At 38.9% G+C, this 22385-nt stretch overlaps 1 protein-coding gene across 1 annotated transcript; it reads right to left on the bottom strand.

Annotated features, from left to right (window-relative positions):
- Nucleotides 1-1071: 1071 nt before the first annotated feature.
- Nucleotides 1072-3440, bottom strand: LOC140891860 (GATA transcription factor 1-like). The gene is made up of 2 exons (XM_073300529.1): nucleotides 3068-3440; nucleotides 1072-2004 (listed from the first exon to the last, which is right to left on the bottom strand). Exons 1-2 carry the CDS (start codon nucleotides 3248-3250, stop codon nucleotides 1372-1374), a joined length of 816 nt encoding a protein of 271 aa, XP_073156630.1. The 5' UTR covers nucleotides 3251-3440; the 3' UTR covers nucleotides 1072-1371.
- Between the last annotated feature and the right edge of the window lie 18945 nt (nucleotides 3441-22385).

The raw sequence follows: 22385 nt of genomic DNA, 5'->3' as shown, positions 1-22385 counted from the left end.
TTGGTAAACAAACCACGTGATGCATTAAATTCATCGAATTTAATGGAAACATTATTAGGCGTGCTTGAATTAAGTTCCAACTTCAAAGCATACGTATACCACAATATCAAATGCGATAACTGCATTCATTTGTTAACCTAACCAACATCAGCATTCAAATTTTAATTTTAAACCATAAAATATCTCAATATTAATTTACCAATAAACGTTACGATAAAACCGATAAATAGCAATTTCAGGAGTATCCTTGCATCAAAGCATAGAGCCATCGCCACCAAAATTTCACGGTTCTCCTTTCGCTTTTTACTACAATTCAAGTTGGCTACAATCGAGCCAGGGCTCGAACCTTGGAAAGAAAGAAAGTTCCAGAACAAATTTTAGGAACCATTGGCTATATTGCACGCACAAGTATACCAAAACACCAAATATACTAAGGTAGTGTTTGGGAGAGCACTTCTCAACTTAATTGTTTAAGAGAACTTTTAAGAAGCACTTTTCAGTTTTTCCCAAGATAATAATTGCTCTCCCGAACACTGACTAAGAATGACAATACGTGATACATACATACACTTAGGCATCGTTTGGTTCATGGATTGGATGATGATGGATAAATAATCTAAGGATTTTAAATCAATATACTAGGATTCAATGGTGTGTGACACCAATCATTGAAAGAACTTGAACAAATATTGAACATAGCAAGGATGATTAATCGATCAATGTGTTATCCTTCATACCAAACGGTGCCTACAGTCTTACACTAAGTATATATACAATATTTCATACCGGATGCAATCAAAATAATGAATTATGATCGTTAAGTGAATAAGGCACATTTTACAAGTTTATCAAAGTCTATAAAAATATCTTATAAGCATCCATCGAGTATTCGTAAAGTATTCACGAGGAATGAAGATGTTGCGTGGTCTTTTGCGGGCATCCATATTATAGCATATTGGCAAAGAATCACAAAAATTATTTGAACAATGCACTTCTCACAACTAGCAAATGCATCACAAAAAGTGTTGAGATCAAAATAGAATCAAGAAAACCTAAAACAAAACAAAACAAAACAAAAGGAAGGTATATTTAGTTGCAAAAACAGACCATTTCTTTAGCAGTTTTCCCATTCTAAAGCATTATCAAACATATTCTATGTCAAAACTTCCTAATAGATTTTGATAGAAAGGAAAACAAATAAGGCTTCACTAACCATCTAGTCCAATACAACAAGACCTAAGCTGGTTTCATGAAAAAAAATAAATGAGAAACAGACGCCTAGACGACCTAATCTAACTACACTAAAAACAAATTCTGAAAACAGAGAATGTAAACACTGCAAGACCTGTAGAAAATGCACTCGCCAGTATCCTACCCTGTGTCCATACGAGCTCGGCTTCCTGGGATTCCTTCTTCTGATTGATTCTGCCTTCTCATCTCCACAACCTTTCTATGGGAGTTCGAGTGCAACAAGCCGGAGAAAGTAGGGCTGCTCGCTGGACGATACTCCGGGAGTAAGCGTCCCGATTTGTATCGAACTCCACATGCGTTACAGAGTGTCTTTGGCCCCATTGGGCCAGCACGCCACTGTGGGGTCTTATCAGCTTGGCAATGAAAGCACCTCCTCCCCATACCAGTGGCATTGTTTGTTGGTGGCAACAAGAGAGGTGAGTCTTGTTTGATCTTCGTGTATACCGGGTTCACTCTCATGAAATGTTGGTTAGAGAATTGACCATAGCCCGACCTTTTTCTAGTTCGTTTCTTGCTTCGGCTACGCACCGGATGGTTCGTAGGGATTTTGAAGCTACCACAGCAGCTTGCAACGGTACTGCCGTTGCCATTGCTATTTGTATGGCTACTGCTGCTGCTGTTCTCGAGTACGGATACTGGGCTTAGGTGGTTTGCCACGAGTTCTGGATTGTCGGATAAAATTCCAAAGCAACTCTCTACCGTGGGGAACGCATCCTTATCTAACAACCACTCAAGTTCCTCCTCTACAACCACCTGAAACATACAACCATAAATCTCATTCACATGACATGTTCCCTCCACTCGACCAAACTATTCAAGATTGCAACCTTTTTACACCAATTACAGAAACTTAAAAAACTTAAAACTTCTGTACACATGATCCAATCATAAATCATCCATGAAAACTAATGACAAATTGAGGAAAAAACTTGCATATTTTGAAAAAGTATACACACTCTTCCCTAGAACATGAATAATCCACTGATATTTTTCTTACCTAAATCAAGACCCATTAGATAAGTCAAAAGGGGATTCAATCTTAAGATGAGCATGAAACTCTTTTATACAATCGTTTTTTCAAGACTCTTTATGTTTCAAGTTTCCCTGAGAATGAAACATGAATTTAACATGTTCTTTTTATTTAATAACGTCAAGCTTTATATACCCATCATTTTTAGCAGATGCTATTTGCCCCATACTCTTACATCAAAGACGCCAAATATTTGAAGATTGTGTTCCACCAAAAAAAAAATTTGAGTTAAAAAAAATGTCAAAGTTTGATTCGTTCCGTGAAATAAGGTCAAAATATTCCCAGTGGATCCTTGCAAGTGGACACATGTAAGAATAATGGACAAAAATGTCTTTGAATTTGCCAGAAATTAATAAAATTTGGCAATATATGGTACAGGGGGCATATGCCAACATATCACCATATTGAGATAACGACTTTAAGCATTTATTTTACAGCTCATCTCCACATTGTGGAGAACGATGATAATCAAGAATTCAAGAAACCCCACATCCCCAAAATGCCCTCCCCATTTCACCAATTTCCTCTTTCTCCTTCAAATTATTAATTCGTTAAAAATAACTAATTTTTAAATAATTTTAAGTCTTCCTGCAAAATATAGAGATGAGGGTAACATGATTCGCTGTGTACATGAACCGGGTCTCAGAGTTGACTCGGGCCTACATCCGGACCAACTCGGAATAACTCCCGGGTCGACCCGGTTCCGATAGTCCAGTGACGGAAACCACTTGAAACCGGGCGAGTCTCCACCGGAACCGGGTCCCATTTGAACAGGAAAATACTTACAGGAAAGCCTCCCCGTGTCTCACGGCTGATATCCGACGGCGGGTTCCAGGACTCGAGCGACGAGGAAGAAGCAGACGCGCCGCCGCCCTTGGCATTAAAAAGGGTCTTGGAGGCTTCGTCTTCGCCTTCGAAAGTGAAGTCCAAAATGTCGAAACACGCTTCGTTTGGGTCCATTTCCGCCATTTCTAACGCAGGGCCGGCTCCTTCCTCTTCGTTTTTCAGGTTCTGGGACGGCTTTTGTATGGAAACCAGAGAAGTAAAATGGTAGGTTTAGAGAGAGAGGACTCTCCTTTTCGGAAACTGCGTGAGTGATTACTATTATTATCGTGATTTTCAACGAGGGATTTTTCCTTTTCTTTTCTTTTCGTTTTTTGGTATTTTTTCAGTGGAATTTCTTTCTTTTTTTTTTTATCAGAGGACTTATACTCTGCATTTGGGTGTACAATCTGTCTTTTTGTAATGTTATTTTATTTTTGACTTATTGATAGGGTTTGGACCATCATTAGATTTAACTTTTTGAAAAATTTTAAAATTTCACAGATCATGTGCACGTTACATTATTGTATATTATTAAAAAAAAAATTATTCCTAGAAATTCATTTAAGTTCATTTTACGGATTTATTTGTGATACAGATATTTTATCTAATATGATTCATTAAAAAAAAACTTTTTATTTTGAAAATATTATTATTTTTCACATCGATTAGACTGAATCGACCCATATAATAGATATAGATATATGATACTAGGATCATTTATATTAAAAGGTTAGAGATTCGTTCGACTCAAGCACTTTTTTTTTTCGAAGGCCCATAATTTTGAACCAAAAAAAATCTATTTGATTTTGTTCAAAATTTTTGTTATGGATAGGAACTTAAAGAATATAAACATTCATAACGATTGAGAGACCTCCGTTTAAAATTAGAATCGAACCTAAAAATGGGCAGGATCAGATTCGTGTGAGACAGTTTCATAAAATACTTATTTTTTATTTAATATAATGTTGTATAATTTTGTTTTCATTGTTATTATTATTATTATCTCTATTATTTTATTAAAGTTGAGATATGTATAGTAACTACTTCTTTTCATATAATGTTGGGATATCAAGTTTTTTTTTTCATTTTACCCGTCATTTTACTCTTTTTGTGAAATTTTTTTTGCCCATTTTGAAAAATATCTCACTTGAAAATACATCAATCTCTACATCTCACATTTCCCAAAAAATGGAATTCATTTACTACACCATCAACACTTTTTTTTAAAAAAAAATCCTGAACCACCAACACAATTTATTCATATTTTCACACGCAAAGCGTGTGTCCATCCCGCTAATTATTATTATACATTCATCATATGTTTATTATGAGATTAAATGACACCGACGTGACAAAATTACTTTTGTTCAAAATATTTAACGCTTGAGTTCACTTTTATTTGAATAAAGTTGTCTTTTATTAAGTATGAAAAATCCGAAAAATTAAACTGACAAAAAAATTTAAAAAAATAATATCTGAGGTGTTGAATTTGAAATTTCATAATTTGTATTTGGATGTTGATGAAAATTTTATTTTGTGTCCACTACGTACGTATGTTCTGATTTGAAATGAATTTTGTACGTTGGACGGCCAAGCATACATCACTATACGTACATATTATTAATTTATTACTATTTATATGTTTTTTTCAATTTTAGACGTGGGAATGCACATTTTTATTGGGATAATTATGGAAATAGCCATTTCTTCCTTTTTTTATTGAAAAATATCATTTCTGAATTCTAATCACACTCATCTTTAATAATATAATCAATTGTATTTTTAATAATAATTACAATCATAATAACAATAATTTTATAATTAAATAATGACATCAATAATAATATTTATATTTGATAAGATCGGGTTGGGGGAATAATACATAAGTTAAAAAATATTTTGAGTTACAATAGTTCGATTCTTGAAATATTAGCACCGATGAATTAAATCGAGTTTGGTTTCAAACCAAGTGAAAGATGCTCAAAATAATCCTTTGATGAAACCCATTAACAGTTTGTAAATCATTTGAAAAGATAGCAAGTTGAAATGATGAAAACAATTTGGTTGAAATTTTGGTCTATGAAGAACACAAAATGTTTCAACAATGCATCTTAAAAACAGTAGCAATAGTAAAGTATATGCAATAAATAAATAGACATGAATTTGTTTATGGATGTTCGAAGTTCAATCTCCTATGTCACCCCTTCTTCCTCCTCGAAAAGATACACTAGAAGACTTTGACTACTACAACTTTTTGCAACAGCCCACTCCAATTTAGGACTTACCCACTGCCCAAACAAGAACTTCTAGCACAACCTCACAATCAACATAATGTTTAACGTCTCTTATGTCAAGAGTACAAACACAATCTTTAATGTCTTTGTGTTAAGACTCTTACTCAACTAATCTATGAAATACATCTCTATTGTATATTGTGGGGACATCGTGTGCTAATCTAATCTTACAGGGCAATTAATAACTAGAAATATTCAATCTGAATATTAGTCTGCTTAATAATCAAATAAATAATACAGGACATTTGGCGACGCAAAACCTTACATTTGGCGACACAAAAACACGTCGCGAAAAGAATAAATTTTTTTTTTCCGGGCAGACCACACACGAAACTTGGTCCGGACCCTGCACGGACCAAGGCACGGGGTCCGTGCCTCTTCTGGACCTGGGTCCATGCCCAAGGCAAAATTCGAAAAAAAATGGATTTCAAGGCAGAGTGCACCCGGACCCCTGCACGGACCTTGGCACGGGGTTTGTGCCCTGTACTAAAAATTCATAATTAAACATTGCAAAGATGTAAACATGATAGGATTTATTTAACTAAATAACCTTTGTTTGACCATGATTTTGAAATATAACCTTCTTCAATTTTTTCCTTTGTTTTGTTTTTGCATTTTCTTTGTGTTTGAAGGTCATTTTACAAATTTTTTTTTAAGGAATGTCATAAATCAAAAAATTTGGTTGACCAAGGTCATTTTTCAAACTCTCCCAAACATGATATATACAACTCTTATTCAATTCCAAACCTCATTTACATGCATTCTTATTCAACTACACAGTCATAAACATGTAAACTACATTAAGCCCTTCTTCTAGGATACACGACATCAACTATAAACGAGTACTCGCAAACATATATACAAAGGTCTTGTTTGTGTTCTAACATGTTTAACAACTCAAAAGACATGTTATCTTGCTTAAAACTTGAGTCCTCACAGGCTAAAACTCTATCTCGAGCTATCCACGTCGATTTTGACCAGCTCCTGCCCCACCTATTGCCATGCACACATACAAAACACAGCAATAACCGGATAACTCCGGTGAGAATAAATCTCAGTATAAATAACAAAACATGCAATATAATAAACATGAATCCAATGCATGTTTCAATGGAAGGCTATCAAATCTGATTTCAACTGAATATTAGTTCTTGGGATCCCGAGGAAAAAAATCTTAAACTAACACCAACTCACCCAATCGAGGTGAAGTTAAGTATTTTATTTTCTCTGACTTTGGTGCAATTATAGTGAGTCTTCTGGCTTTGGAAGTAACTCTACATTCTGTGCCACTCAACTACAGCCCTCCAAACGTCATATGCACTCTAGGCCTTTCAACCCTCTGTGCTTTTCAGGCTGGAGTTCAAGATGAATGCAATATAATCTGTATGCATTAAAGACTGTAAAACATCTTGAACATCTAAGCACGTAAGCAAATAAAGCAACAAAAGCACATAAAGACATATAATCAAACAGGTATGTGATTAACAAGGGAATACTCGAGAATAATAGCTATTTCGAGCGTTCTATCCCATCTGGATTAGCTGTCATTTATACCTTTCAATATCACGTCTGAAAGTACTTCAAATCTGCAATTACATCAATGATAATTCATATCAAAAGGCTGCTCAACTTCTCAACTGAATCTCAAGTGCAAATGCTAGCAAACGTTGCTTCAAATCCTTCTCGGTTCGAATCGAAGATCTCGAGTTCGGCAAACTTTTGATAAAATCTAAAATAATATGTATACATTCTAACAAGATCAGATTGACATTCAAACCATACTTCTTTCAAGTAACAAGATCAAAGTCTTGACATTTTGCGAATCGGCGGCGTAACGGCTACAAACCGGCGATCCAAACTCAAATATAACAACATATCAATCATTTCCCAACTCAAACCAACATATATCAGTATGTATATACACGTCCAAACATCAATTCAGAATTGGAAGGTTTTTGAATTTGCTTCAATAAATCATATCAAATTCAAACATTGTTTTTCCGAACCGTCTGCGAATACATAATCGGTACAGCTCATATATGCATATATCTTAAAATCATGAATTTCCATCTTCAACATAAAAATAAAATCTGAGAAAAGTGAATGAAATTTGTACCAAAACAATGCTCTCGGAGCGGTGATCACAGATATATATTTATCTCGAATTTCTGACTGCCGGAGCACAAGATATCGAAGCTTTTACCGGATGAAAATGGCGTCTTGGAGGTTTTCTGGTCTTCTTCCTTTTCTTTTCTGCTCATTCACATGTGATGACTGAATACGAGGTGGAAAATAAGATAAATATAAGCCTATTTTCAGTTTAGTCCCTGAACTTTTGGCTATTTGCAATTCAATCCTCGGAAAAGCAATTTAATTCAATTTCAATCCTTATTCATTTAAGAATATTGGAATTTAATTCTAAAATCTAAATATTTCAAAATTAAATATTTTTGGATTAAAATTAAATAATTTCGGGCCTTACATTTCTCCCCCACTAAGGCATGAGTTCGTCCTCGAAATCATAAGCAAGCTGTATATGCAATCTGCATACACATAAGAAAATGAAATAACAGAAAACAGAATAAGAACTCACATCAATGAAACAACTCTGGAAATCTCTGTCTCATATCTGACTCAGTCTCCCAAGTCGCTTTTTCGGTGCCATGTCGACTCCACTGAACCTTGACTAATTGAATTGTCTTGTTTCTGAGCTGTTTATCTTTGCGATCAAGAATCTGAATAGGCTGCTCAAAATAGCTAAGTGTCTCGTCAAGTTCAGCTTCATCAGGCTAAATAATATGGGAAGGATCAGGCTGATACTTCTGCAGCATAAAGACATGGAATACATCATGAATACCAGACAAAGATGGAGGAAGAGCGAGTCAATAAGCAAGATCGCCTATCTTCTCGATAATCTCATATGGACCGATAAAACGTGGAGATAACTTCCCTCTCTTTCCAAATCTGACTGTCCCTCTAAACGGAGAAATCTTCAAGAAAACTCTGTCTCCCTGATCAAAAGATAGAGGTCGTCGTCTGATATTCGCATACTTTTCTTGTCTGTCTTGAGCTGTTTTCATTCTTTTCTGTATAAGCTTCACCTTTTCAGTCATTTCTCGGATCATATCAGGACCAACATCTGGCACGTCTGAGATATCATCCCAATATAACGGTGATCTGCATTTCTTTCCATACAGTGCTTCGAATGGATCCATCTCAATGCTTGTCTGATAGCTGTTATTATAAGAAAATTCTGCAAGTGGTAATGAATCTTGCCAACTGGTACCAAAATCTAGTACTACAGCTCTCAACATATCCTCAAGTGTCTGGATAGTCCGCTCTGACTGTCCGTCTGTTTGAGGATGATATGCAGTACTCAGATGCAATTGAGTACCAAGAGCTTGTTGCAAGCTATGCCAAAAGTGTGATTTAAATCTAGGGTCTCGATCTGAAACGATAGATTTAGGCACACCATGTAATCTTACCACTTCTCTGACGTAGATCTCTTCCATCTGATCATATATGTACTTCATTCTGTATGGAATAAAACATGCTGATTTCGTCAATCTGTCAATAATCACCCAAATGGCATCGTACCCCTGGATGAACGTGGTAGCTGTGTAACGAAATCCATGAAAATATGATCCCATTTCCACTCTGGAACTGATAAACTATGTAATAGACCACCTGGCTTCTTTCGTTTAGCTTTTACCTGTTGGCAATTCAAACATTTGGATACAAATTCAGTCACATCTGACTTCATCTGTTTCCACAAGTATTGAATTTTCAGATCATTATACATTTTTCTTCCACCAGGATGAATACTGAATCTACTACTGTGAGCCTCTTTCAATATCTGTTGTTTCAAGCTTAAAACATCTGGAACAACAAGTCTATTATTCACATATAAAACATCATCAGCACTGACCTGATATTCAGATTGATGCCCAGATCTGACCATATCAATCGATTTCTGAATATTTTGATCCACTTTTTGTGCTTCTTTGATTCGTATCAACAATTCTGGCTCAGCTTTAATAGCACAAAATCTGATAGGCTGCATATCTGTTTCAAATACTAATCCAAAAATACAACAATCTTCTACCAATTGAGATACACCTATCGTAGATAAGGATAAAGAACATACCTTTCTACTTAAGGCATCTGCAGCTGCATTGGATTTTCCTGGATAGTATTTAATCTCGCAATCGAAATCTTTCAGCAAATCTAACCATCTACGTTGTCTCATATTCAATTCTGATTGCGAAAATAGATATTTCAAACTTTTATGATCAGAAAAGATTTAAAACTTCTCACCATAAAGATAATTTTGTCATATTTTCAATGCAAAGACAATAGCGGCAAGCTCCAAATCATGGATAGGATACCGAGTCTCGTGTGGCTTTAACTGTCTCGAAGCATAAGCGATAACATGACCTCGCTGCATAAGCACACAACCCAGACCCCTGTGAGAAGCATCACAATAAAAAATAAAATCACCTGTACCTGATGGAAACGTCAAGACAGGTGCACTTGTAAGCCTCGTCTTCAACTCCAAGAAACTAGCTTCACAAGCTTCAGTCCAGACATACGGCTTATTTTTCTGAGTTAATTGCGTAATAGGCTTGGCAATGCTGGAAAAATCTCTGATAAATCTACGATAATATCCTGCTAAGCCCATGAAACTTCGTATTTCTGGCACTGATGTAGGTCTAGGCCAATTCAATACAGCCTCTACTTTGGTTGGATCCACTGAAATACTATCACCTGAAATGATATGCCCAAGAAACACAACTTTCTGCAACCAAAACTCACATTTCGATAACTTGGCATACAATTTCTCATTTCTCAAAGTCTGTAAAATGATTCTGATATGTTCAGCATGATCATGTACATTCTTGGAATATATCAAGATATCATCGATAAAAATAATGACAAAGTCATCCAAGTATTTCTGAAATACTCTATTCATTAATCCCATAATTACTGCAGGAGCATTGGTTAAACCAAAAGGCATGACAATAAATTCATAATGACCATACCTTGTTCTGAAAGCAGTTTTAGGGATGTCTTCATCTCTTACCCTTAGCTAATGATATCCAGATCGTAAATCAATCTTAGAATAGATAGCTGAACCCTGTAGCTGATCAAACAAATCATCTATTCTAGGCAGTGGATACTTATTCTTCACTGTTGCCTTGTTCAGTTGATGATAATCGATACACAACCGTATAGAACCATCTTTCTTTCGTACCGAAACGCCCCAAGCTGAAACAATCGGTCTAATGTACCCTTTAGCAAGTAAATATTCTAACTGATCCTTTAACTCCTTCAATTCAATAGGTGACATTCTGTAAGGAGCTTTGGATATTGGTTGCGTACCTGGCATTAACTCAATGCTGAAGTCTATTTCTCGGACTGGACGCAAAACAGGAATTTCTTCAGGAAATACATCGACAAATTCATGCACCACTGGAATATCTGTCACTGCTGGACTGGATTTCAATACATCTACGGAATAAATCAGAAATCCTTCTGCCCGTCTCTGCAATAAACGGGTCATAGATAACACAGATATCAAAGGAATCTTGGCTCTAGAACCCTTACCGTAGAATTTTCACTCATCTGCCATGTCTGGTCTTAATCTAACCACTTTGTGGAAACAATCTACAGTCGCCTTGTACTTGGTTAACATGTCTATAACGATAATGCAATCGAAATCTGATAATCCAAGTACTATGCAATCCAAATCTATCACATTCCCGTCATATTGTAGTGCACAGTTTCTGTAGCGATCCAACCCGGATCCACTACCTAATCAGAGTTAAGAGCATAATTAAGCATGCATTAAAATAAATTGTTGCGGAAGACTTAAATAAAAGCAGACCGACAGAATACAACCGGTTAAATAAATTTGATTATACAACCCAATCGAATAAATAAGCCTAAAGGGCAAAACCTATAGCTAATCCTGCTGTCTTTACTGGTCACTGGCTACTCCAAGCTCCTGGGGCTCAATCTTGCACCTAAACCTGCCCCGTCGAATGGGGTGTCCAGATACACAGAAAAGACTGGACGTGAGCTCTAAGCTCAATACGAAAGCACGGGTAAAACATACAAATATGATGCATGCAAATGACAGGGTATCCATATCTGGGATAACTGTATACAACTGCTCGGTAATGGCGCCTAGGACATGAGTGGTACAACCCGGGGAGCAAAACCCTGTGTACACTGCTCATTCCTAATGGGCGTAGACTGTGTCTTACAGATGCCAGTGCCGGCTAACCCGTCGGTCGCGGGGCGCTCGACATCAACCGTCCGAACAGGGCTGAGCGGCCCTCCATAGCTCATCTCAATAGATGTACAGGCTCAATATGATATGCACATACCGCATAATAATATGACATACAAATGCAACATATAAGCATGCAAAACCCGCTGGCTATCTCAGTCAGTACTTACATACCTTATTACAGGCAGTACTAGCAGTCCCACTCTAGGTTCCAAGTCTATCATCAACTCTACAATGCAATTACTCATGCATCATTAATTAAGCTCTAAAAGCCTTAACTAAGCTATTTCATACTCCTAAATAATTTAAGGAGACCATAGCTATACATGTGTCCGTCGTCAGCCCTCTGATGGAGACGATCCTGCAACTAGGGGCACACCCCTACTGCAGCTTCACAGCCTCGAGCACGGCTCCACTACACGAGCACTGCTCCGTTACTATGTCAGACACTGTCTGACTATGCTAGAATATATTCCCTACTCCAACTCTAAAATAAGAGTACCCAAAGCCCTAAAATAGAGCCACGTGGGCGAAGGAGAGGATTTCGGAATTTTCACGAATGAGGAGCTCGGACCTCATATTTATAGAACACGTTTGGATCGTCCGAACTAACCTTCGGAGCGTCCGAACTGCTTCGAGTTGTCCGATCGTCTCATCGGATCGTCCGATCTCTGCCACGTGTCAATCCACTCGCATGCAAACCATGCACCTGTCCCGAACATTGTTCGGATGGTTCGAGCTGCCTCTTCGGATCGTCTGAAGTCACCCCTATGATGTCACCAATGACATAATATTTCAGGACAGCTGGCTGGGCTATAGTTCGGGTCGTCCGAACCCACTTTGGATCGTCCAAAGTCTTCAGAGCCTCCGAAGCCTGGCTCCGTCCATGTTCGGATCCTCCGAACTCTAGTTCGGATCGTCCGAACCTTCCGAACATTACCCACCATTTTTGAGTGTCCTGAATCCATTTCTGAACTCCGTTAACCCATTTGAAATTTCTTTAATTATGTTTTACTTAATCTAAACATGATTACACAATTAATTACGTATTAATCGTTAATTCTGGATACGGGTTACTACATTCTCCCCCCCTTAAAATATTTCGTCCTCGAAATCTAGGGTATAACCTCGAGAACGTATTAAAAACACTTGCCTGAGTGTCTGGTCAAAATAGCTTCCAACAAACTCAGACTCTTGTCAAATTCCTTGCAAGCATCCATTAATGCTGCACCGCATTAATATTCTTCCAACTCAAAATTATTGCGCTACTGGTCGACAGTCGAACTCCTCTAGCGCTAGCGTGTCACAACACTGATACATCTTCCATTTTGACTATGATCTCACTGCCCACGAAGGATACAAACACCCGCTTGATCGAGATCATCGTCCTAAGGAAAAGTCTTAAACTGACGAAGACTAAGTCATAACCTAACCGACTTAAGACATTCGTCGAACCACTAACCGAAACTCGATCTAGCCATCTAATGGTTCCAAACTTCTTCGTGCTCAATACCTCTTAGTAAGGAAACACCAATCCCAACACTGTGCTGACACAACAATTCCCGAATTTCTTCTCAAGAGAATCTTGTTGACCCAAATCTATACTCCAACATAACTGCTTAACATGATTCCAAACTGGTCATCCATCCCATGCTCCACCGAAGCGAACGAGCTTTCCAAGCAATTACTGGGAACTCAGACCATCCAGTCTAGTACCAATCACAGTTCATATTTCTTAGTATAACTCAACACTGTGCCCTGATGAAAACTATCATCGCTCACCGATAATGACACTAAGTCATCTTCTAACCATCGGCCTGCGAAGTCACGCATACATTGCAATAGAAGTTATCACACCTCTGATGATCTACATCATCTGGACCATAGGTTATTCACCCACGAATTCAATCGATAGACATCCTCCTTATTGTTATACATACTTGCAATCACTGTGCACACATCAAGACTAAGGCAAGCTCCCACCAACATGCTCGACTGGGACATTCCACAGTACACAGACATATGGAAATGCTTCATGTTCCGTCTCGACACTCGACAGTTACATGCGCCTGGTATAACTCAACTCTGAGTCTCTGGTGATACCATCATCGCTCGTCCCAACTTCCCAAGGTTGAACATAAAGATCCTGGAAACTAAATCCCAACGGATCCTCCAGAGTCAAATCATTCCTTTTTGCTGAAGGCATCAGCCTTAGCGCTGAAAAGACTAATTCATCTATTCCCTAGTCACTCCGGGAAAAACACTTATGCTCGAAGTAACTTGTCACCCAAAACGTATCTGATTGTCGTTCATTGCTAAAACGCAATATCTTTGACAAACAGTCTGCACGGATGTGACTCACTGACTGGAAATAACAAATTCGATCCGTCACGATCTTGCAAAATCTTCGATCCCAAAGGTAAACCTCGTTGGCTACTAAGTTGATCCTTGACTATCTCAGTCATTTCAGAGATATCGCACATCACTCGCTGAAAGATTAGTGATACCACCTGCTGCTGGATCTCGAGAACTAGATCCCAGCTAATGTCACACCTCACGATCAGTCAACTGATGTCCATACGAGTACACAATTCTCATTGGATCTCAAACCCAATGGTATACTAAGACATCATCACAAGAACACTATCCTGGGAACTATCAATTCACTCGCATGTTTCTCCTGTCAAGTTAACATCTAACTTGACCATACAAGTCAATTGAAATCTTTCAGTATATTCGTCTCTGGCAAACCTATAGACTCCAAATCATCCAAATTGCCGAATGCTCTGAGACTGTACCCAGTACTCATCTCCTAAGCACTAAGCGACAAAATACTATCTCAAGTATTTTTCGATTGCTATATCCAAATCATCACTGATTGGATTTACCTATCGATCTCGTCGAACTACTGATGCTCGCACTTGTCCGATCAAACAACCACTGATCATCTAAACCTATGTGGCTCAATCATTAACCATGACTCAGCTGACACGAAGAACTATTTCCAAACACTTGGAATACTCAGTTCTCTCTGGTTTCAACACACCCATAATTGATAATCCATACAATAGCTATTAGTAGCCTATCGACACAATCTCGTGCCTTACTACTGACAGCTGCCTCGTACACTGAACTTAATCAACCTAACTCCGGCATATTTAGCCAATAACCACTAGTAGTCATTAGCACAAATCCCATGCCACCTTAGCACTACCAATCGTTGTCTTGTTCACCCAAGGAAAACATCAAGATAAACTAAGCCCATTTCCATCCCATGGAAAATCCTACGCTCAATCTCTGAAAATATCAGACAGTACTTAGCGCAAACACTGCACTAACTATCCTTGCTTCGTTCATCCAGGATGAATATCACGATTCGTCAAATTCAGAATCATAACTAACGAATCTCCAAGATTCTTACAATCTTCGAACACTCTCCTGATTATATCCCTCGCTAAGATTGTGCAACAATTCAAGACTAAGGTAGCTTAACATGTTAACCCACTTGGACAACCACCAAGGCTTCACGATCATAGGCCACGCTTTCCTCTCATCTTAAATAGTCCTGTACAATCCTCAAAATCTGATATAATCCATCACAGATGAAGCCAATCATCATGGAGTAGTCCTCGTATTCGAGTCGAAGTCTCGAAACAGCATCCCATCCAGTATCTTGGATAATTCCTATCATAGGGAAACTCTAACCACAACTCTGATGACAACCCCTAGTCATCGCTGGTAGAAACTCGTCCACCTACTAGATCCACGCGTCTAGCAGTAACCTAAAAGTTAAAACCTATCTGCTCAGAGTACACACTTGTCAAGGAAATCCCTCCATGACGGGTTCCCATAGCAGAACACTCAAACTATATCTCTGGCACACCAGACGATATCGAACCATCGATATCAAACCTGATATCTAATCCAAGGTCATACCTCGTCGTGACTGTCACCAAATCCCTAGACTGAGAGTCTTCCCACCGCCATCTCCTGAAGCACGAAGGCTCCCAGGTACCCTCTGAAGTACAAGGACTCTCAGAGTAACACTGGCATAGGGTCGCGCTCCATCACGTCTAGTCATGGTCATAGCCCACAACTCTCGGCATATACTGGACCTGGCATCTCGATGAAAACCCATCATCACAAGTCTCAACCTAACGAAGGTCAAACAGCTTAATGTTCTAAGAAAACAACCTAGAACAAAGCCCAATGTTCTAAACCGAACAATAATCTTAATGCCTCTAGATGAGTCCACTCATCGCTGGCACTATCTTAGTCCACTGACCAACTAGGTCAATCCTAGGAAAACGCCTAGACTAACCACAAGTCAAACAGTCACAGTCGATCCACTCAAATCCCATGAGCTGCAATAGTTGAACACTAATCAACTAAAACCACGCCAAACTTCCGCACAATCATGCAATCATCCACGAATTGCCAGATAAATAAAACATGTATCATTGCTTCAAGTTATGTACAAATCTCTTTATTACAATCCCATGTAATACAATTACCTTATTCCGAAAATACAATGAAATGTACAACCAAACTTGAAATGATACAACCAAAGTATGATGATTCATTACAACTGAAATACTATTTACAAATTACATCAATACAGTATTTAAATCATCGTACTAGTCTTCGTTTTCTTGAGCATGAAGCTTATAATCGACACACGCATCGATACAAGCATACTCCCGACCAAGTCTCTCTACATGTCCTCCTACGAAGAACTCCGGAGAAATGGCACGTGATAGTTAACCAGCTATGCTCTGCGTCAGTGCATGTCAGTCGACCTCTTCTGCTCACGATCTACCGTCAACCTTCTTCTTGTAACCAAATCATACTTTTGAACATGAAATTTCCCGTTTGCCTACCGAACGCATCGATACAAGCATACCGGCAAAACTATGTTCTGCATGAGTTTAATGAACTTACGCTCGAAACCTGTCATGCCTTAGGCACTCGAGGCATTCCCTGGTGAAGGTCTATCTGACAATCTCTCCAACTACAACTGGAGAATCTTCAGAGTAGTGTCATCATGGTAATGATTGTACAGATGCAAGCATCAAGTAAGTCCCCACCAATCCTCTGCCACTGCCTCTGGCATCCGGTACTCGATCCAAAGCTAGGATCCACATGAGTAGAAATCTCAAACGCTTGGACATGATCCATCACTCCTGTCCGCTCTTGCTGGTATCCCATAAGCCAAATCTTCAGAAATCCTGCCGATGATGATAGTCTCTGGGCAAACTAATTGTCGCATCATCACCTCTTCCAAGGTCTCATCAATCCTATAAGGATAACCCAAAGTCTTATTACTATATCCCAAGTCTCTTGCATGCATGCTGCTCTGATATCAATAAATATAGCGACCCAACCCGGATCCACTACCTAATCAGAGTTAAGAGCATAATTAAGCATGCATTAAAATAAATTGCTGCAGAAGACTTAAATAAAATCAGACCGGCATAATACAATCGGTTAAAAAAATTCGATTATACAACCCAATCGAATAAATAAGCCTAAAAGGCAAAACCTACAGCTAATCCTGCTGTCTTTACTGATCACTGGCTACTGCAAGCTCCTGGTGCTCAATATTGCACCTAAACCTGCCCCGTCGAATGGGGTGTCCAGATACACAGAAAAGACTGGACGTGAGCTCTAAGCTCAATATGAAAGCATGGATAAAACATACAAATATGATGCATGCAAATGACAGGGTATCCATATCTGGGATAACTGTATACAACTGCTCAGTAATGGCGCCTAGGACATGAGTGGTACAACCCGGGGAGCAAACCCTTTGTACACTGCTCATTCCTAATGGACGTAGACCGTGTCTTACAGATGCCAGTGCCGGCTAACCCGTCGGTCGCGGGGCGCTCGACATCAACTGTCCGAACAGGGGTGAGCGGCCCTCCATAGCTCATCTCAACAGATATACAGGCTCAATATGATATGCACATGCCGCATAATAATATGACACACAAATTCAACATATAAGCATGCAAAACCCGCTGGCTATCTCAGTCAGTACTTACATACCTTATTACAGGCAGTACTAGCAGTCCCACTCTAGGTTCCAAGCCTATCATCAACTCTACAATGCAATTACCCATGCATCATTAATTAAGCTCTAAAAGCCTTAACTAAGCTATTGCATACTCCTAAATAATTTAAGGAGACCATAGCTATACCTGCGTCCATAGTCAGCCCTCTGATGGAGACTATCCTGCAACTAGGGGCACACCCCTGCTGTAGCTCCACAGCCTCGAGCACGGCTCCACTACACGAGCACTGCTCCGCTACTATGTCAGACACTGTCTGACTATGCTAGAATATATTCCCTACTCCAACTCTAAAATAAGAGTACCCAAAGCCCTAAAATAGAGCCACGTGGGAGAAGGAGAGGATTTTGGAATTGCACGAATGAGGAGCTCGGACCTCATATTTATAGAACACGTTCGGATCGTCCGAACTAGCCTTCGGAGCGTCCGAACTGCTTCGGGCCATCTGATTGTCTCATCGGATCGTCCAATCTCCGCCACGTGTCAATCCACTCGCATGCAACCATGCACCTGTCCCGAACACTGTTCGGATGCTCCGAACTGCCTCTTCGGATCGTCTGAAGTCACCCCTACGACGTCACCGATGACATAATATTTTAGGACAGCTGGCTGGGCTATAGTTCGGGTCGTCCGAACCCACTTCGGATCGTCCGAAGTCTTCAGAGCCTCCGAAGCCTGGCTCCGTCCATGTTCGGATCCTTCGAACTCTAGTTCGGATCGTCCGAACCTTCCGAACCTTACCCACCATTTTTGAGTGTCCTGAATCCATTTCTGAACTCCATTAACCCATTTGAAATTTTTTTAATCATGTTTTAATTAATCTAAACATGATTACACGATTAATTACACATTAATCGTTAATTCTGGATACGGGTTACTACAGTTTCGAATCAGTCTAACAAAAACAATGCCTTCACCCAAAGGTGAAGAAATAGCAACAACAGTAGGCAATGACTCAGAAGATAAAGAATGCATCATAACAAATTTTTCAGATATGAATGTATGTGATGCACTTGTATCTATCAAAACATAGGCAGGATAACCAGAAATAGAGCATTTACCTGCTATGACATCGTCAGGTGCTGCCTGAGCTTGATCCTCAGTAAGTGCAAATACTTGAGCCTGTTGCCTAGGAGGTTGAGTCACAGTCTGGCTTCCTCCTGGTCGAGTCTGTTTCTGTGGCTGGAATGAATGCACTGATTGCCTTTCTGCTTGAAGGACTGGTCGAGAAGAAATTGCACCCATTGCTCGTTGAGGACACACCTTGGCATAGTGACTTGGTTGGTGACAAATATTACAATTACCTGACACACCTCTATACTGTTCAGTAGCATGTCATCCACCACACTTGCCACAAAACACTCTTGACTCACTAGATCTCTGTCCTGTACCAAACGGCCTCTGTCCACTAGAACTAGAAGAACTACTGCCTGACTTCTTAAACTGTTTACCTTTAGGCCTGAATCTAGAATCCTTTCTGCCATTGCTTCCTCCCTCAAATCTGGGAGATGGTTGCTGAAACGATGGTGGATTCTGTGGCTGTGGAATGAACAGTGCTCCTCTTTGTCTCACTAAACCTGCTTCTGCTCCCTTAGCTTTATTCAGTGCTTCAGCAAAATTATTGGGTCGTCCACTGTTCAGCAAAGTAAACACATCTGGATTGAGGCCATTAATAAACTGATCTTCCATGGCTTCATCAGTCGCTGCTATATGTGGGGCAAACTTCAAAAGACTTGACAATTTGGCCACATATTCTTCAATATTCAAGTTGTCTTGCCTCAGATTGGCAAATTCAGAACCCATATCTTTCCTGTAGGAGACTGGAAAGAAACGTTGATAGAATTCAGTTTTAAAGACATTCCAAGTGATAGTCGTACCTCGTTGTTCCAACGCCCGTTTTGTAGTAATCCACCAACTTTTGGCAACTTCATGCAGTTGATGTATTACAAGTTTGATACGACGTTCATTAGAATAATCAAGCGACTCAAACAACTGTTCAATGTCTTCAAGCCAATTCTCACAATCAACTGAATTTATGTTCCTTTCAATTTTGGCAGTTTGAACGACTGAAATCGTTTCAGCAATGTCTCCATCCGAGTAGCAGTAGCATCCATAGAATCAGCAGATGTACTACCCTGTGCATTCTAAGGTTCAGCAACTGGCGGTGGTACTGGTGCTGGTTCGGCTTGGGGAACAACCAATGTATGTCTAGTGGCCGGTGCTTTACGGGGAGTCATATCTGATTGTCAAACAGATTAGTGCATAACAACATATTATATTCAGCAATTTATTTCATCCTTCTCTAATAAGAATTCTCATGCATTCTCATGAGAACTCAGGTTCTGACTGAGGATAATCTGGAATAAAATTGCATATATCTAGCATGCGGTAGAAATGAAAGCACATAATCATGCAATCACATAGGTCTTGCAATATAAAGCATGCTCTCATATTTTGCACATAATCAGATACAACATGTAATCTCATGCAATATAAAACAGTCAATCAGACTCAATCTACCCCGCTCATCAACTTCTATCTAAATCCAAAAAACTTACGCTCTGATACCACCTGTTGTGGGGACCTCGGGTGCTAATCTAATCTTACAGGGCAATTAATAACTAGAAATATTCAATCTGAATATTAGTCTGCTTAATAATCAAATAAATAATACAGGACATTTGGCGACGCAAAACCTTACATTTGGCGACGCAATAACACGTCGCGAAAAAAATATTATTTTTTTTCCGGGCAGACCGCACACGGACCTTGGTCCGGACCCTGCACTGACCAAGGAACGGGGTCCGTGCCGCTTCTGGACCTTGGTCCGTGCCCAAGGCAAAATTTGAAAAAAATGGATTTCAAGGCAGAGTGCATCCGGACCCCTGCACGGACCTTGGCACGGGGTCCGTGCCCTGTACTAAAAATTCAGAATTAAACATTGCAAAGCTATAAACATGATATATACAACTCTTATTCAATTCCAAACCTCATTTACATGCATTCTTATTCAACTACATAGTCATAAACATGTAAACTACATTAAGCCCTTCTTCTAGGATACACGACATCAACTAGAAACGAGTACTCGCAAACATATATACAAAGGTTCTTGTTTGTGTTCTAACATGTTTAACAACTCAAAAGACATGTTTTCTTGCTTAAAACCCGAGTCCTCACAGGCTAAAACTCTATCTCGAGCTATCCACGTCGAGTCTGACCAGCTCCTGCCCCACCTATTGTCATGCACACATACAAAACATAGCAATAGCCGGATAACTCCGGTGAGAATAAATCTCAGTATAAATAACAAAACATGCAATATAATAAACATGAATGCAATGCATATTTCAATGGAAGGCTATCAAATCTGATTTCAACTGAATATTAGTTCTTGGGATCCTGAGAAAAGAAAATCTTAAACTAACACCAACTCACCCAATTGAGGTGAAGTTAAGTATTTTATTATCTCTGACTTTGGCGCAACTATAGTGAGTCTTCTGGCTCTGGAAGTAACTCTACATTCCGTGCCACTCAACTACAGCCCTCCAAACGTCATATGCACTCTAGGCCTTTCAACCCTCTGTGCTTTTCAGGCTGGAGTTCAAGATGAATGAAACATAATCTGTATGCATTAAAGACTGTAAAACATCTTGAACATCTAAGCACATAAGCAAATAAAACAACAAAAGCATCAAAAGCACATAAAGACATATAATCAAATAGGTATGTGATTAACAAGGAAATACTCGAGAATAATAGCTATTTCGAGCGTTCTATCCCATCTGGATTAGCTGTAATTTATACCTTTCAATATCACGTTTGAAAGTACTTCAAATCTGCAATTACATCATTGATAATTCATATCAAAAGGCTGCTCAACTTCTCAACTCAATCTCAAGTGCAAATGCTAGCAAACCTTGCTTCAAATCCTTCTCGGTTCGAATCGGAGATCTCGAGTTCGGCAAACTTTTGATAAAATCTGAAATAATATGTATACATTCTAACAAGATCAGATTGACATTCAAACCATACTTCTTTCAAGTAACAAGATCAAAGTCTTGACATTTTGCGAATCGGCGGCGTAACGGCTACAAACCGGCGATCCAAACTCAAATATAACAACATATCAATCATTTCCCAACTCAAAACAACATATATCAGTATGTATATACACGTCCAAACATCAATTCAGAATTGGAAGGTTTTCAAATTTGCTTCAATAAATCATATCAAATTCAAACAACAGTCTTTTTTCGAACCATCTGCGAATACATAATCGGTACAGCTCATATATGCATATATCTTAAAATCATGAATTTCCATCTTCAACATAAAAATAAAGTATGAGAAAAGTGAATTAAATTTGTACCAAAACGAATCTCTCGGAGCGGTGATCGCAGATATATATTTATCTCAAATATCTGACGGCCGGAGCACAAGATATCGAAGCTTTTACCGGATGAAAATGGTGTCTTGGAGGTTTTCTGGTCTTCTTCCTTTTATTTTCTGCTCATTCACGTGTGATGACTGAATACTAGGTGGAAAATAAGATAAATATAAGCCTATTTGCAGTTTAGTCCCTGAACTTTTGGCTATTTGCAATTCAATCCCCG

Source organism: Henckelia pumila, chromosome 1 (genome assembly GCF_033568475.1).
Source record: "Henckelia pumila isolate YLH828 chromosome 1, ASM3356847v2, whole genome shotgun sequence".
Classification (NCBI taxonomy): Eukaryota; Viridiplantae; Streptophyta; class Magnoliopsida; order Lamiales; family Gesneriaceae; genus Henckelia; species Henckelia pumila.
Note: the sequence above shows the minus strand (reverse complement) of the source record. Positions and strands in the feature narration are given on the sequence as shown.